This window comes from Nannobrachium achirus (assembly GCF_963921795.1).
Source record: "Nannobrachium achirus genome assembly, chromosome: 21".
NCBI classification, from domain to species: domain Eukaryota; kingdom Metazoa; phylum Chordata; class Actinopteri; order Myctophiformes; family Myctophidae; genus Nannobrachium; species Nannobrachium achirus.
This window is the reverse complement of record NC_137828.1, coordinates 41885737-41901720: the sequence shown is the minus strand read 5'-3', so window position 1 is coordinate 41901720 and position 15984 is coordinate 41885737. Positions and strand designations below refer to the sequence as shown.

Genomic DNA, 15984 nt, shown 5'->3' with positions numbered 1-15984 from the left:
ACTACCAGACGCTGTTTTGTGTGGCAGGCAGCCTTGTTTTACTACAGTAATACAGCAGACCTGCAGGAGAATGGAGCATTTTTTGCAGGGTAACAAACCTCCAAATTGTGTCATCCTAAAGAGAAAAAGACTCCTGCACAGCACATAGTAGCATGTTTTATAGATGGGAGGGAACAAGCCCCTAAGAATACTTTTTATTTATTAATAAAATTATTGGCTGGGCTGAAGGCGGTAAACCTCCGCCCCCTACAAACTGCTGACAAATACAACTTTTTGTGTATATTATTATATATATATAATATAGATATATAATATAATATATATATTATTATTTATTTTGGAAATTAACGCCCTACTTTATTATACGTCACACACAAGCATCAACAGTAGCAGCTCCACAAGCTGGAAACACAGTGCGAAAGCAACACGCTTTGAGCTTGTAGTTATGTTACTTTTGCTACTTTTGAATTTGTATCCTGAAAATTAACAGTTTTGGCGATATATGAGGTTCCCACCCAACAGAGACATATACTGTACTGTACAGTGTATTGCGCATGCAGGAACGAAATGCTGTACGTGGATTATTTCAGCCGACTGTGCATTGTATGTCAACGTCCACAATTGGTATGAGCTTTCATCTCGTTAGACGAGGGGGGGGGGGGGGGTCCCTACCCTAAATCCCTACAAAATGCCCTCCTCCCCATTTCGTACACACACACACACTCACTCTGTAAGAGCGCGCCCTAAATGCCCTGAGGTGTTTCATTCGGCGGCGTCACCCAATTAATGCCCGCCATACTATCCTGGCTGGCAGGATAAAAGCAGGAAGGTAGGGGGGCAACAAGGTGACCTGCCAGCCTGGCCCTATTCATCAATCTTTAACCGCCACTTCCACAGTCTACTGACCCAGTTAAAAGCATCATCGCAGCCCCTCCCCTCACAGGGCAGCCTGTCTTCGCATGTTGGCATTAAGTGGACACAGAATGAGTACCAGTCTATTGTGGCAGGATTACACTGCCTGGCTGCCAGCATGGCTCTCTCTCTCTCTCTCCCGGCCCTTTTAATGAGCCTCATGTAAGAATGTGAGATAATTAGCCGCACAAACGGCACTGATTGGTGGAGCCTGTGTTGTTGTTGATAAGCAAAGTGGGAGTTGGGGTGGGTGGGGGTACGATGATGGACAAGTTTCTGTTAGAGCAGTGGTTCTCAACCTGTGGGTCAGGGCCCCCAGGTTGACATTCCCAAAGTGTATACAGGATATCTGCAAAGTTACAGTTTAATGATTTTGAAGACATTTTTAATACCTCAAGAACTGTTAGAGGGGCAGGCGGGCTCCTCCTGGTTAAAAGTAGATTAATATTTCACAGTTCTTGACGAGTGATTGACTCTCCTTATACTTTTGGTCACTGGGATAGAGGGTCTAGTTTGACGTTGGCGTTATGGGTGAGACAGTTATTTTAACTAACTAACTGAACTAATATTTATACAATAAAATTGTTTCATTAACACAGTGGTTGCCAGGTATGTAATTAATTAATTCGGTAGCTTCTGCCGGGGGCTTTCAGTGTTTTCACCAGATTTTCGAGCCTCCATGAGCTTACCACTGGTCCCGGAAGTAATCTGATTACATTTGGGCGAACATCCATTTGTCTTTTCTTTCACTCGATAAAGAAAGATTATAACTGTGGCCAACCATGCTTTTGTTAAGGTCCGTAGAGACGGGCTAGTTGCGACCGCCAGGTACTATGAAAACCTCCCCCGGCTGTTTGTCAGTCAGTCAGTCATTCTGTCCGTCAGTCAGTCCCTTCGTCTGTCCGTCACGTCACACTTTTCTCTTACTCTTATCTCCGGCACCGTTGCCCCTATCCATGCCAAACTTTGCACACACACTCCTTGGCTGGCAAGGAGTGTGATTTCTCACATGCCCCTCTTCTAGCGCCACCATGAGGTTGTGTATATGTCACGGTTTGTTAGAGAAACAGGACGGTCGAGAAACGGAGCACTCGCGGTGCCGCACGGGGCGGAACAAGCGGTCGCCCACAACAACGTCCTCCAGGCGGAGCCCATCGATTGTCCACGACATTGCAAGCGGCGCGAAGGCCAGTGGACCTTGGTCCACTGGCCTTCGCAGGCGCGAGTGGCCGCGAAGAGCGGGCCAGGGCCGCGCGAGTTACGAAGCCGTGGTGAATGCAATCGTTATATTTATGCCCAGGCTGTAAGGCCTGGGCAAGCCCACGATAAACGCTCATAGTAAGCTAATGGCTAAGCTAATGGCTAAGCTAATGGCTAAACACCGCCCAGCTAGGCTAGTAAATAAAGAAAGAGAGTCGCAAACGAGTGACGTCAGCGCCTGCACTAGTGAATGGCTGTCTATGGGCTGTCGTCGCCATCTGTCGAGTTACCCAAACATACTGTAACATATACATGCGACCTGACGGTCGCTTATCTCCCGATTAGGGAGTCTTACTGGTTTTAAACAAGAAGGAGAGAGATTCCGAGATAAAGCCATTTCCGAGATAAAGCCATTTTCCTGCAGATCATTCCATTGCTTCCAACAGTGGATTACACTTCCTGATTCTGTTTTCTCCTGATGGATTATGGGGATTTGAGTTTTTGCTTCGGTGCCGGGTGCCACAGACTGCACGCTACGGATTACAATTCATGGGTTGCATTTGTAGTCCTACACCAGCCATATTGAGGACCAACACAGGTGTCCTGATTGGCGTGGAACATTAGTTCTGTTTCAATCAATCAAATAGAAACACCTGTGTTGGTCCTCAACATGGCCGTTTAGGACTACAAATGCAACACATGAATGGGAAACGTTATATCCTGACTTAAATCGGGAAAAGCACTTGGCGGTCGGATTGGAAATCTTTTTCTTTTTATTTATTTTTTGTTATTCAGTCCTAAACAGATGGTGATTTAAACGTATAAATATAAATATGAGTGTGGATATAGTAAAAACGGGGGTAAAAATTCAAAAACCCTGTTCATCAAAATAAAGATAATCCCACCCCCCCAAGCCATGGCTCTGCCCTGTTTGCCAAAGCATCCTGTCAGGGTAGGGAGATGGAATATTTGATCCTGAACTTTAAGTCCTGCTCTAGGCTGTTCCACCTACAAACACAACAGAGAGACTCTCTCCTTCTCGCTCTTTTCTGTTTTACTGTCTCCGTCTGTCCAACTATCTGCCTCACCACCCACACGTACACATGTTGTGTTGTCTGTTCACACATACATGCCAGCCTTTCATGCCCCCGAGACGTTCATTCTTGTATTATGATGTATAATGCTTTTCCTCCGCAGATGACAAATCCTGCCATTCAGAATGACTTCAGCTACTACAGGAGGACTCTGAGCCGCATGCGCATCAATAACGTACCGGTGAGTAGAGTACACACCGTAGTTCTTCTCTGCTCTGTGAGGATTTTAACAGGGGGTACGGGACCCCTAGAGGGTCCTCAGAGTCACAGCAACGGCGGCAGGCAAGTCTTTGTATGATAGGATATCACCACCACTTCAACCCTAGCATCCCTATTCTGAGGAGAACTCTAGCCAAAAATGGCAGATCTACAAGCTGTTGTGAGCTTGTAGATTTACGCAGATGTAAATAAAGGAAATTTACATCTGCCACCGGAAAAAGTTATATTGTAACAGTGATCTTCTGTTCTAAAGTTATGGGCCGTTGAATATAGCTTGTTTTCATCAAAAACCCAATCTGGGAAAAATAATCTGTGATAAATGGATTTTTCCAAATCTGATAACGTTACTGCGGACCGGATGTTTATTTATTAAGATGACATAATTTCCGGGTGTAATCTACTTCTGCGATACTGGGATCATTTATAGGCTGCGGAAGAGGGCCCTCCATCGTAAACCACTGAAAACACCAAATGATGAGAAATCTCGTCTTTGACGGTCTGAGCCTCGGATTAAAATGACGAGATCCAACACGTTAAAATAAACATTAATTGACACAACACTGATAGTGTTGTCAAATCATTGAAGACCCCTGTTTTAATGGGGGGAAAAAGAATGGCCAATGAACTTATTGTTGCATTCCTTAAAAGACATCTGCCAGAATGCAGTCATTATGAACCCCAGATCCAAATCTGAATTTGATTAAAGCCATGCGTTGGCCTCCGATTACCTCACGCTGCACCTCAGTGCCATGGCAAAGAGTGATGGATGGAGTTTTCTTATTGTCCCAGTAACGCCCCATGAGGGAGGTGCTCGTCTGGCAGACACTCAGACACACGTGCATGAGGAAGTCCGTGCATCCGTGCACCGTACCCCCACTGGGAGTGTCGGGGAGTCTGCACTAGTCAGTGGAGCGCAGCCGTGCATGGCGGCATGCAGCAGGACGTTGAGCTCAGATCAGTAGCACCACCTTGGCCGCCGGCTCCTCCAGAGACCTTGAGTCTCTGTGGGGAAAGAATAAAGTATCAATACTGCAATTTAGAAAATACTACTGTACGTTTATGTGAAATTCCAGTGATCAAAATGTCTTGAGTAAAAGTACAAAAGTATCTGCATCACAATATTCTTAAAGTACCAAAAGTTAAAGTGCTCATTAGGCATAATACCCCGTTTCACAAGTTATCATAATGTCTAAAATGTATTGTATTTTTATTTTTTTTGAAAATAGCAGCTTTTCAAAAGCTCATGGCTATTTTCAAAAACGTTTAAATATGGCTGAAGATTTAGAAATGTAATTAGATTGCTCAGGAAACACTCAAATGGTAGAAAAAAAGAAAAAGTGATGAAAGGGCAAATATCTGAGAGTTTCCTGAGAAAACGCATTCCACCTCAAAATCTCAAAAGTAGTTCACCCAAAAAAAATTACTTATTTTCTATCAATTACACACCCTGTGAAGTCTCGATGACAAAAACACAATAATCTCCATGAATTCAAGGCTTCATGGGTTGTTTAATGGATAAAAAATAATTACCTTTTGTAGTAATAATCAGAATCTACAAAGTAACTAACGTGTTCAAATAATTGTAGTGAGTAAGTGGAGTAGAAGTATAGAAAAGTGGAAATACTCCAGTAAAGTAAATAATCCTGTACTTCTTGGTTACCTTCCACCACTGGGTGGGGGTGGGGTGGGGAGGAGGTGGGGAGGAGGTGGAGTCGGTGTTGGGGACGGCAGCAGAGCACCACCCCTGGGATACAGTAACGGTAAAATGAAGAAACCTCCACCCCTCTCTCTGCAAGCAGCTCCCCAGTGGTTGATGTCACCCAGGTCATCCTTCTGTTTTATGCACAACGTTTTGCAGATGGATGGTGTGAAAAGCTGTAGGCTTTGCCAAAAAAATATGGATTTATTTTGGCTTTTTTTCTGGCTTTTATTGATTGTACAGTGGAGAGAGCTGGGGGGAGAAGGAGAGAGTGTTTTGGAGTGACATGCAGCAAATGGTCCGGGCCAGGACTGGGAGTTGAACCGGGGACTCCATGTCAGGCATCCGAGCCTATAGGCCCTAGTCGTCTTCTTATACATTTATAATAGAAAATGGCCAATCTACAAGCTCACAACACGTAGATGTAGATCAGCTATTTTCACTATTTTAAAATGTTTTTCATAGTATTAACACTTATGCTGCCGTCGTCCTCACCGTCATTCAAAGGGTTAATATGGTGCCGTTGACAGCGCTCACCGTTAATCTTACTGTATTTACAGTAAAAGTATTATTACTTACTATATGGCGCTCTGGTCCAGCCCACATCGGTAATGTCCGCGATTTGTTTACAACGCATGTTGGGCGTGCACGCTAAGTGAAGCTCCTCCATAGTAAATCCATTGAGAGACCCATAAAGAGACTTAATTTACTAAAAAAAATACTTTTTAATCCCAAAGCTGGCATGTTTACAGCACAAACTAGGCTCGGGTGGCGGCCGCCATGACACACTGTCACATGACACACGTCAGGTGACTAGATGACGTAAACGTTTAAAGGAGGACTTCACCACTTTTCAACCTATCTTCATATAATAGGTATAATGTTCATGATAAAATAGCACAATTTTTTTCTACCCAGTTTGGGTCTCATAGGAGAGCTGTGGGTGGGTCAAAATCCTTCCACCGGTGACATCATCAATGGGAAATGCAAGCTAATAAAAACTGCAGGCCTTATATTCCTGAAAAGTTGCAATGTTAAAGTGGAAGCCATTGTTCTCACGATAATATATATATATATATATATTTTTTTATATTGTTTAAAAACAAATCTGTCAAACGATGATGTCACCGGTGGAAGGATTTGACAGCTCTCCTATGAGACCCAGACTGAGTAGAAAAGAATTGTGATATTTTATTATGAACATTAATGAGGACCTATTATATGAAGACAGGTTGAAAAGTGGTGAAGTCCTCCTTTAAGTAAAGTGACAATCCATCGGCGCAAAAACAACCCCGCCCGGCCCTTCAAAATAATAGCGGCGGCTTACGGAGGAAGCGGCGCGGCACCAAGGCACCAAGCATCCCTTCAAAGTAAGGGGCAGCAAAAGTGTTAAGAATACCTAAGAAAATAAGGCTGAAGGCAAGTTAGGCAAAATAGGCAATCTCGCACGCTCCCAGTCAAGGCTTTGTTATAGATTAACGTTTCCCCACAGTCTTCTTCATAAGGCAAGATAGGACCCTATGTCATATGCTCCCTAACTACTTGGCAATCGTGAGCCACAATATGGATATTTTTAATCAAAGTGGATTAAAACAGAGGCGGCTCATTACTGCAGTTGCATTAGAAATAGGGCTGTCACAATTCCTTCTTTCATTCTCACGGTATATTTTCATTCATCATGGCGAGGCAGGTAGATGTTGACGGTGAGCCTTGGCCAGAGTAATGTTTTAAAACCTTTTGCTGTGATGATTCGTGTTACTGCATAGTAGAACTTTGCATTTGAGACACACTGTCACTCCCCAGAATGGCCTATAGTGACTTTTTGCGACCGTAGGTCGCATTTACTATCAAACCCTGCACAAAGTGTAAGTCCGTCCGTCCGTCAGTCCGTCAGTCAGTCTGTCTGTCACACCTCACACGTCACACTCTTGCCCTGCTCATATCTCCGCAACCGTTGCCCCGATCCATGCCAAATTTTCCACACACGTTCCTTACCTGCCAAACTACAACCTCCAAGGACCCCCGGAGCTCCAGGGACCCCCAGGTCCCTGGGGGACCCCCAGATGTAAAAAATGACCAAATGTGCTAAACTGACCAAATGACCACCCCAACGGGGCTGCTCACGGGGAATTCCCGGGGACCACCCACTCCTGGTGCTCCAGAACGGATGCAAAAGTGGTGGCGCCCCCAGTGGAGGACCCCCTACACTGCAGCTCACATAAAATGCCGTAACTCCGGCTAGGAGCGACCGGGACAGCCGGGGCCGGTACCTATTCGTCCGCCTTGCCGGCGCGGAGACCCCACCCCTCATTTCTCACATGTCCCTCTTCTAGCGCCACCATGAGGCCGATTCTTGCAAAACACATTTTTGGACACTGCTCCTACAATTTTTGCCCTAAAATCACGCAAATCGGTACACAGTACACTCATCCCATCAACATGAATCTCTCCCATATAGCGCCACCTCCAGGCCGGTTTTTAAAAACACATTTTTGGACACTGCTCCTACAGATTTTGCCCTAAAATCACGAAAATCACTACACAGTATGTCTACACTCATGTCATCAACATGGATCAGGAAGATTTTGGCAAAACACATTTTTGCCCTATTTGTGGAGATAAGTGACCTACGGTCGCTTATCTCCCGATTAGGGAGTCTTACTGGTAGGTACAAATGTGACCAAATGGCAAACATTTGATGTGACAGAGGGTCCCCTTCACGTCATCTTCCTGGAATGCAGAAGTGGCCATTCTCTAACCCAAGACGTAAAAGGGTGACGGCTCCGCCAAGAAAATAGATGGAAAGACATGCAAAAATGATGAAATAAAGCAACCTTGATCCATGAGAGGCACCACCGAGTGAGCTTGCGGAACTCTTGCCTCGTTCCTAACCACATCACTGTCGTGCCAATCACGATAACGCACACACAAGTATTTATGTGATACTCGATGTAGGAGAATATTGAATGTTTCAATATGCCTTTTTTTAGTAAACATGGTGAACTACAGAATGCTTGATACTCTCAAGATGCTCTCCTCTTGTATTTGACACAGACACTGCAACAGAATATGCCCATTAGGTAAATGGAGCCAGACATTTAGCTAGACGTGTCACCATTAAAGGATTCTCAGCCAGCTATCCTTCCTCCTCAAGTGCTTTTAGGAAGCCGCAGTGTTTTAAGTCACAGCTCAGACAATTGAATCATTGAGCAGATCTCTGTGGAACACGTGTGTCCTCTCAGTGGTGGCGAACGCCCGCTCGGTTCGTGTGTGATCATTCCTCTTCAAGTGTGATTTGACTTGACGTACTGGTGGGCGACCGTTCCTATCGCTCGCTTTGTTCCCCTTATGAAATGAAGGCAGACTCAAGGCAAGAAGTGTCCCTTCCCTTCCATTATGCAAATATGCATATGAGTTTTTTAGAACATGCTGTTCAAGAAGCAAACTTCTTCCCCGGTTTTATAATCCTCCCACTGATACACTTTTGCTTTGAATCGTCAATCCCATGACCCACCTAATTTCAACACACTTTGCTAATAGTCGGGGATGGCTCAGGGTAGAAGACGGGGTTGAAAAAAGATCACTGGGATTGGTATTTAAGATGGTCAAAGGGACAAGTGCCCTCAATACCCTCATACCTGTAGAACTACTTCTCCAAAGTGACTGACACCCACAGCCACAATACCAGAGAGAGCGACCATTTTGTTCCAAAATTTAGAACAAACATAGGAAAGTTTCTTATTCAACTATGGAATGCTATAAAACATCTGTAATACCTTTTTTTATTTCAAAATTGTCCTGAAAAAACAACTATCAGGAGAACACAAGGGGAGATAATGTAATTTTCTCATCTCTTTTGTACATAATAGTGTTTGTATTTGTTGATGACTTGTGTAATGTAGCACGTGCTGTTTACATTTCTGACCAATAAAGTATTCAATCAATCAATCACCTCCAGGCAGAACCAGGTGAGAACGAGGTCAACAACGAGCTGGCCAATCGGATATCGCTGTTCTACGCTGATGCCACGCCCATGCTGAAGGCCATGAGTGACGGCACAACCAAGTTTGTATCAGAGGTGAATTGTGGGTTTGTGCCTTGATCTTAAGGCCAGGCCACACCAATGATGTTGCATGGAGTCACAACTAGTTGCATTGGTTGTGGACTGGCCTTAACCCGTTTAGGCTTAGCAGATATACAAGCTCACAGCGTGGCGCCGAAATTGTAGATCTGCTATTTTTGAAAAATCATGACTTATTTTTGCAAGTCTTTGAATGTATCTTTTTAAAAGCAAACTTTTGTAACTCAAATATTTGCTTCTGGGTGGTCCCTGGAACAACATATTTTGAGATGGGGGTCCGTGGCCAAATACATGTAATGTTGGGGTTCCTTGACATGAAAAAGTTTGAGAACCACTGATTTAGAAGAAGTACTTAGAAGACATTTTTAGAATCAGGTCAAAGATATTCAAAGACTTGCACAAATGGTCACGATTTTTCAAAAATAGAAGATATACAAGCCCAATAGTTAAAGCATAACATACAGTAATGGTTAAAGTGGTTCAAATCTAAAGTGACACAGATTTGCGTTCAGGCCTAAAATCTGCTGTACATACACCATAATATTTGACATTGTGTTGGGCATTTTAAACACTTTGTAAAATAACGTTTTTGTATTCTTTCAGAACAAGAACTTGCCTATTGAGAACACGACGGACTGCTTAAGCACAATGGCGAGTGTGTGTAAAGTCATGCTGGAAACGCCGTAAGTTGCATACATGTTATCCATCGTGTGTTTATCATGTCGTTGCTGTCGGCCAGAAACCGCTCATCTCCATAAATCAACGCCCTACTTGATCATACAGCGTCACACTCGAGCATCAAATGTAGCAGATCCACAAGCTCGAAACGTGACAGGAGCTATACTTGCTATTTTTGAATCCTTAAAAGTAACATTTTTGGACATAATGTGGATAAGGTGAAGTCTGAGTGATAATTTAACCTCCTGAAAGTGTGTTTTAACAATGTATGTTTTGTGACATTTAGTATCTTATCGTTACTGTATTTATTATGGCCCTGATGTGGGTCAGTATGTGTTATATGTAGTCTCTGGGTACATTGTTAGCAGAGGAGTGCTAAGAATGTACCTTTGACTTTTGTGTGGGTGTGCGCAAAGTGCTATCCCATGTCTTCCTTTTGTATTATTTGTACACACAATATTGTATTTAACTTGGCTAGCAACATGTTACGTGTAAAGAAAGTCGAGTCAAGCATGTCATCACTGCAATGCAATCCCATACTCCATACGCAGTCCCCAGACCCCACTTTGAGAACCACTGCTCTAATGAGTGTGAAACTCTGTCCCTTATCCCAGTGGTTACCGAACCTTTAAGCCCGAGACCCAACAGAGAAATTAGACATTTGGGAGTCAAACTAGTGAAAACAGCAGATCTACAAGCTCACAACGCTGCGCATTGTGAGCTTGTGGATCTGCTGTTTTCACTACTTCTTAATCGTTTGTTGTCTAATTTATGGAATTTCATCGTCCTTTCATTTATTTATTCATGAAATTACTTTTTTTTTTAAAAACTTTTTTTAATAATGAAAGATTTTGCTTTTTTGGGAATGTCTTTTGAAAATGTTTTGAAATAATAACAAAAAAAAAGGTAGGATACAAAATTTCAGGGACCCATCAAATTTGGGTCCCGACACATGGGCCCCGACACATGGGTCCCGACCCAGTGTTTGGGGAAACGGTGCCTTATCCTGACAAGTACTGTATATCGCTGTCCAGTACTCTACTCAAGGAGTGAATTGTAACACTGTTCTCCCTATGCTTACCCAGAGAGTACCGCAGCCGGTTCGCCAGTGAGGAGACGGTGTCCTTCTGTCTCCGGGTCATGGTAGGGGTTATCATCCTGTATGACTACGTTCATCCAGTAGGAGCTTTCGCCAAGTCCTCCAAAATAGACGTGAGTACAGTACAGCCACACACATACAGTACACATAGACATGAGTAGAGTAGAACAGCCACACACATATACTGTACACATAGACATGAGTAGAGTAGTACAGCCACACACATACAGTACACATAGACATGAGTAGAGTAGTACAGCCACACACATACAGTACACATAGACATGAGTAGAGTAGAACAGCCACACACATATACTGTACACATAGACATGAGTAGAGTAGTACAGCCACACACATACAGTACACATAGACATGAGTAGAGTAGTACAGCCACACACATACAGTACACATAGACATGAGTAGAGTAGTACAGCCACACACATACAGTACACATAGACATGAGTAGAGTAGTACCGCTACACACATACAGTAAACATAGACATGAGTAGAGTAGTACAGCCACACACATACAGTACACATAGACATGAGTAGAGTAGTACCGCTACACACATACAGTAAACATAGACGTGAGTACAGTACAGCCACATACAAGCTAGGCCATTCACAAATTCAGATTTTTTTGTATTCGACTTCGAATACCAAAAAGTATTAGAATAGCCGAACATTCGCAGGTAAAACACAGTGTTGCAAGCACTGCTGTTTCAGCGCCACACCTGCATTGAGCGACAGCACAACGTCACACAGTGTGAAATGATTTGACAATAAACCATGAATGGATTAGGAGAACTATCCAACACCAGAGCTCAAAGCTGCATGTCTGCTGTAGATATGTTGACACTGCTTTATAAGAAATTATATACAATTTTGTATCAGCGAATATTCCACCTTGACAGTGTCGAATAGTGGTTTTGATATTCTGTGAAACCCCTAGTACATGCCCTCCCCCGGATCATAGGCTGTTCACATGGGGACTAACGGGAGCTTTCTGTTCATGCAGATGAAAGGCTGTATCAAAGTCCTAAAAGACCAGCCTCCTAACACTGTAGAAGGCCTTCTCAACGCTCTCAGGTAAGACTTTATCATACTGTTGACAGTAAAGAAATCGCACGGTGCAAAGTGAGCGGTGCTCACTTCGCATGGTATCAAACACGACACACGTGAATATCTCCTTGTATGGGCCGTTCTGTCCGTGACATCAGCTGTGGTGATGTCGGTCTCTGCGTACTTTCTATGACGTTAGTCCCGTGTGACGTTAGTCTCATACTACGGACATAGGGACACACAAAGCCAGAGAAAAATAATATATCGTTGTTGTCGGGCAGAAACCTCCATATTCAAACTTGTGTTTTTTCGTTAATTAACAACACCCTACTTGATCATACTACTGTGTCGCACAAAAGCAACAATACTTTTGCTGTTTTTGAATTTGAAACCTGAAAAGCAACAGTTTTGGACCCGACAGAGACGACATACACAACATACAGTAAAACGGAGTGGCTCTAAGGTGGATCTCTTATAGCCTGTGATGTCAATTATCTGAGACGTCCCTGTCTGACATATCTATGACGTATGACTGCAGATAGCGGCATGGTAACCTCGCATCACCAGACTTTCCACCTCGGAGGAAAGTCTATTCTACTAGTGGTATTCGTTTTAAACTGGCCGTGTGAGCCGGTCTAGGCGTGGCCTAAACCGGAAAGAGTAAGACGTAAAGTTATTTTCGTAATAGGGCTAATTAATTTGCTTATTCTTGCTAGTCACGGTACGAGTTAGAATAAAAGATCAACATACCAAATGATTATTGTACTGTAAAAAAGCATCTGTGGAATTTGATCGGCTGATCGGTCCAGTGGTTTGCTAGATTAGCTCTGGACACACAGATGCTCTACTTAGAAGGCTCGACAGACACACACAGACTGATCCTCTTATTGAAAGGGGAGGTTATTGGGCTTTCACTTGTTGAAAGTTAGTTGGCTTAGTAGCAGTTGTAAATGTAATGTCCAAGATACTTACTTACCTACTTACGCCTTACACCTTTACTGGGGTATAGGGCAGGCCGTCGACAAGGGACCTCCAGACAGAGTTCACGGTCACTGGCGTTCCTTTCTATCTGTGACCAGGTGCATCCCAGTCTCTTGGTGTCTGCCTGGAGATCCCACCGCCAGGTGTTTTTTGGCCAGCCTCTGTTTCTCTTCCCTTGAGGGTTCCAGTCAGAGCCTGTCTGGTGGTGCTTGACTCTGGCTTGCGCATTGTGTGCCCGATCCAGCTGATCCGTTTTTATCCACAGATCGTTGTTACTGATCTTGTCTGTATATTCAGGCTTCTTCTGAGACATTTGTTGATGAAGGTTTGAACTTTATTTATTGTTATCTTTGTGATTCTCCAAGTCTCTGACCCATAAAGCAGGATGGATTTTACATTTGAGTTGAATATTCTGATCTTGGTTGTTTGCCTTATCTCTCTAGAGAGTATCCAAGACACTGGCACACACTAAGATTTCTAACATGCACAGAAAGAAATTACAAACATACTGTAAATAGGAAAATAAGATGGCACTCGCAAACTTGCCCCAAACCACAGCTAACCTTTTGACAAGTGTTCCATCAGAAGATGATGCATTGAACAGACATGAAGACTTGAAAGGTCAAAATATTAAGACATTTTTGGGGCTTTATTATAGTTTTACAGTAGAGACACACAGGAAACAGGGAGAGAGAGATGGGAAGAGACATGCAGCAAAGATCGTCTTGAATAGGACTCGAACCCGTGATGCACTGTCAGGCTACAGGTCTAGGTTCCCGTAAGGTCAAAATGTTAACTGTGGTGGAATAAAGCTGGGTTAAGCTGGGTTTGGAGCATTTCATTGTGCGAGTCCTAGCAGTTATTTAAAGCATGACACCTTATCTCTTGGTTAATTTGCAACCAATATCCCTGCTTGTTCCTCACACCTCATTAGTATTAACATTAGGTACAGTAGGTAACCATTTTAGTTTGTGTTTTATGTTGAGTCCTCCATCTCTAATGTAGCTTGCAGCTGAAACCTTTTCTTGTAAGATAGGTGATTACATCTGACACGTGACCCCACCCATAGCTACCATCTCCCAAATTTAAGTGGCTTGGCTTACACTCACGCAGCTTCTCAATCTGACATGGCCATTCCCGTGGCAACCTCCAATCAGTGTCACACTTTTGGGAGTGTGATAGCTGGAGCGTGATACCGTGCTGGCAAATATAATTATGGAAAACGTGCAATTGCGTTGAGGATCTCTCGCATTTCAAATGCTCCCCACCTCCTAATCTTCTCTCTTAAACTGCATATCACAGAGAGAGAAGTACTTCACTACATTTACAATTTTGAGGTATTTTTACTTGTACTTCAAATGTTCTGTATTTTTACCTCTACTCCACTAAATCTCAGTCAAATATTGTACTTTTTTTATTGCAAGACATACATTAACTTCAGCCCTACATACATTTCGGCAATTTGAAAATTGATGAAAAGGTCTAGAAGCTCACGATGCGATGCGTTGTGAGCCCGTAGATCTGCCAAGATTTTTTATACATTTGAAAACATTTTTTGACGCTTTTGTACTTTTACTCAAGTACATTTTGAATTCCGGACCTTTTGACTTATGTCTTCATTACAGTATTGATACTTTGACTTATTGACACCCTCCCTTCCCCCACCGGGCTGCAGGTACACGACCAAACATCTGAACGACGAGTCGACCAACAAGACCATCAAAAGCATGCTGCAGTAGTAAGGACTGAGCTCCTCACTCACCACCCCTGATGGGGAAGAACGCCAATCCTCTTGAATGATGTCAGTGCACAGAATGTTTTTCTTCTATTATTATTATTATTATTATTATCTTTTTTTTATAAGAGCGGCAGCTCACCTCAGGGCCTCAAGTGCGTAAGTGAAATTTTACAGGAGCTTTTCGTTGATTGTAATTATTTCATTAAAAACAACATATTTACGGTAAGCAATATATACTTATACTTAGATTATGCTTCAAGGAATGTGTTTTGAAATATGTAGGTTTTTTGTTGTTTGATTGAAAGATTGAAAGATTACAATCAATGAAATGCTTTCCTGTAAAATTCTGAAAATGTCGCTTACACCCTTCGGGCTCCAAGCCGTCTATTATATATATACAGTTTATATATATAAAAAATGCAAAATGCTACTGCCATTATAAATGTATTTTTCTGTGCCAAAAAGATGTTGCTGAGACGTTAATGTTTTCCATACAAGGCCATAAGACAATGGCAGCTATGAAAGCATATTGTGGATTCTCTGGAGTTCTTTCTTTTTTTTGGTTTGTTTTTGTTTAGTTAATTTTTTATCTTGTATAAGGGATCAGAGACGGAGTGCTTTGACTTGAAAAGTTTTAAAAAGATATATAGAGAGAAATATATATTATTTTTGTTTCATTCATTATTTAATATTACACATCTTTCTGCATGATTTAAAAAATGTATTTTCCTCCTATTTAAAGAAAGAGAAACAAAAAACCCTACTGGTTAAGTTTAATTTGTCTGCTCAATTTGTGCATTAAATGTTTTGTTATTGAAATGGTACTTTGTCAATTTGAGATTAGAAGAGTACTGTTTTGTTTTATATTTTTTATAGGTTCTGATGTTGTGCATAATGTTCTTTTTCATAGTTGTGTTGTAATTTTTTCATTTCAAATAAATTTTAAACTGTGATGTGTGCAAATCAAACTATAAAGTTGGGAGTCTGTACAGTAAATGGACAATATGATGTGGCTGGAAACAATAAAACAAAAAGAGAACTCTTGTTTTCTACAACTGTTTTCAAGTGTGTTTTTTTTTGTTCTTTTTTGAGAGTTTCTGTGCAGGGTGCATGGATTAAAGTTGTCAGTCGCCATGATGACTTCAGTCATTTGGATTCCATAGAAGCCAGCATGTCTTCCAGGTCAAATCCGGCGACCTCAGAACGGTCGCCACCAGGTAT

General features: G+C 42.5%; 1 protein-coding gene across 1 annotated transcript in view; it reads left to right on the top strand.

The window, feature by feature from the left end:
• Positions 1-15771, top strand: part of fam49bb (family with sequence similarity 49 member Bb) — a 72058-nt gene extending 56287 nt beyond the window's left edge. The window contains exons 7-12 of the mRNA XM_080751502.1: positions 3310-3387; positions 9083-9202; positions 9809-9888; positions 10969-11095; positions 12001-12071; positions 14701-15771. Coding sequence (XP_080607628.1) covers positions 3310-3387; positions 9083-9202; positions 9809-9888; positions 10969-11095; positions 12001-12071; positions 14701-14764 — 540 coding nt within the window. The 3' untranslated portion in view covers positions 14765-15771. The remainder of the gene's footprint in view (positions 1-3309; positions 3388-9082; positions 9203-9808; positions 9889-10968; positions 11096-12000; positions 12072-14700) is intronic.
• Positions 15772-15984: the final 213 nt, after the last annotated feature.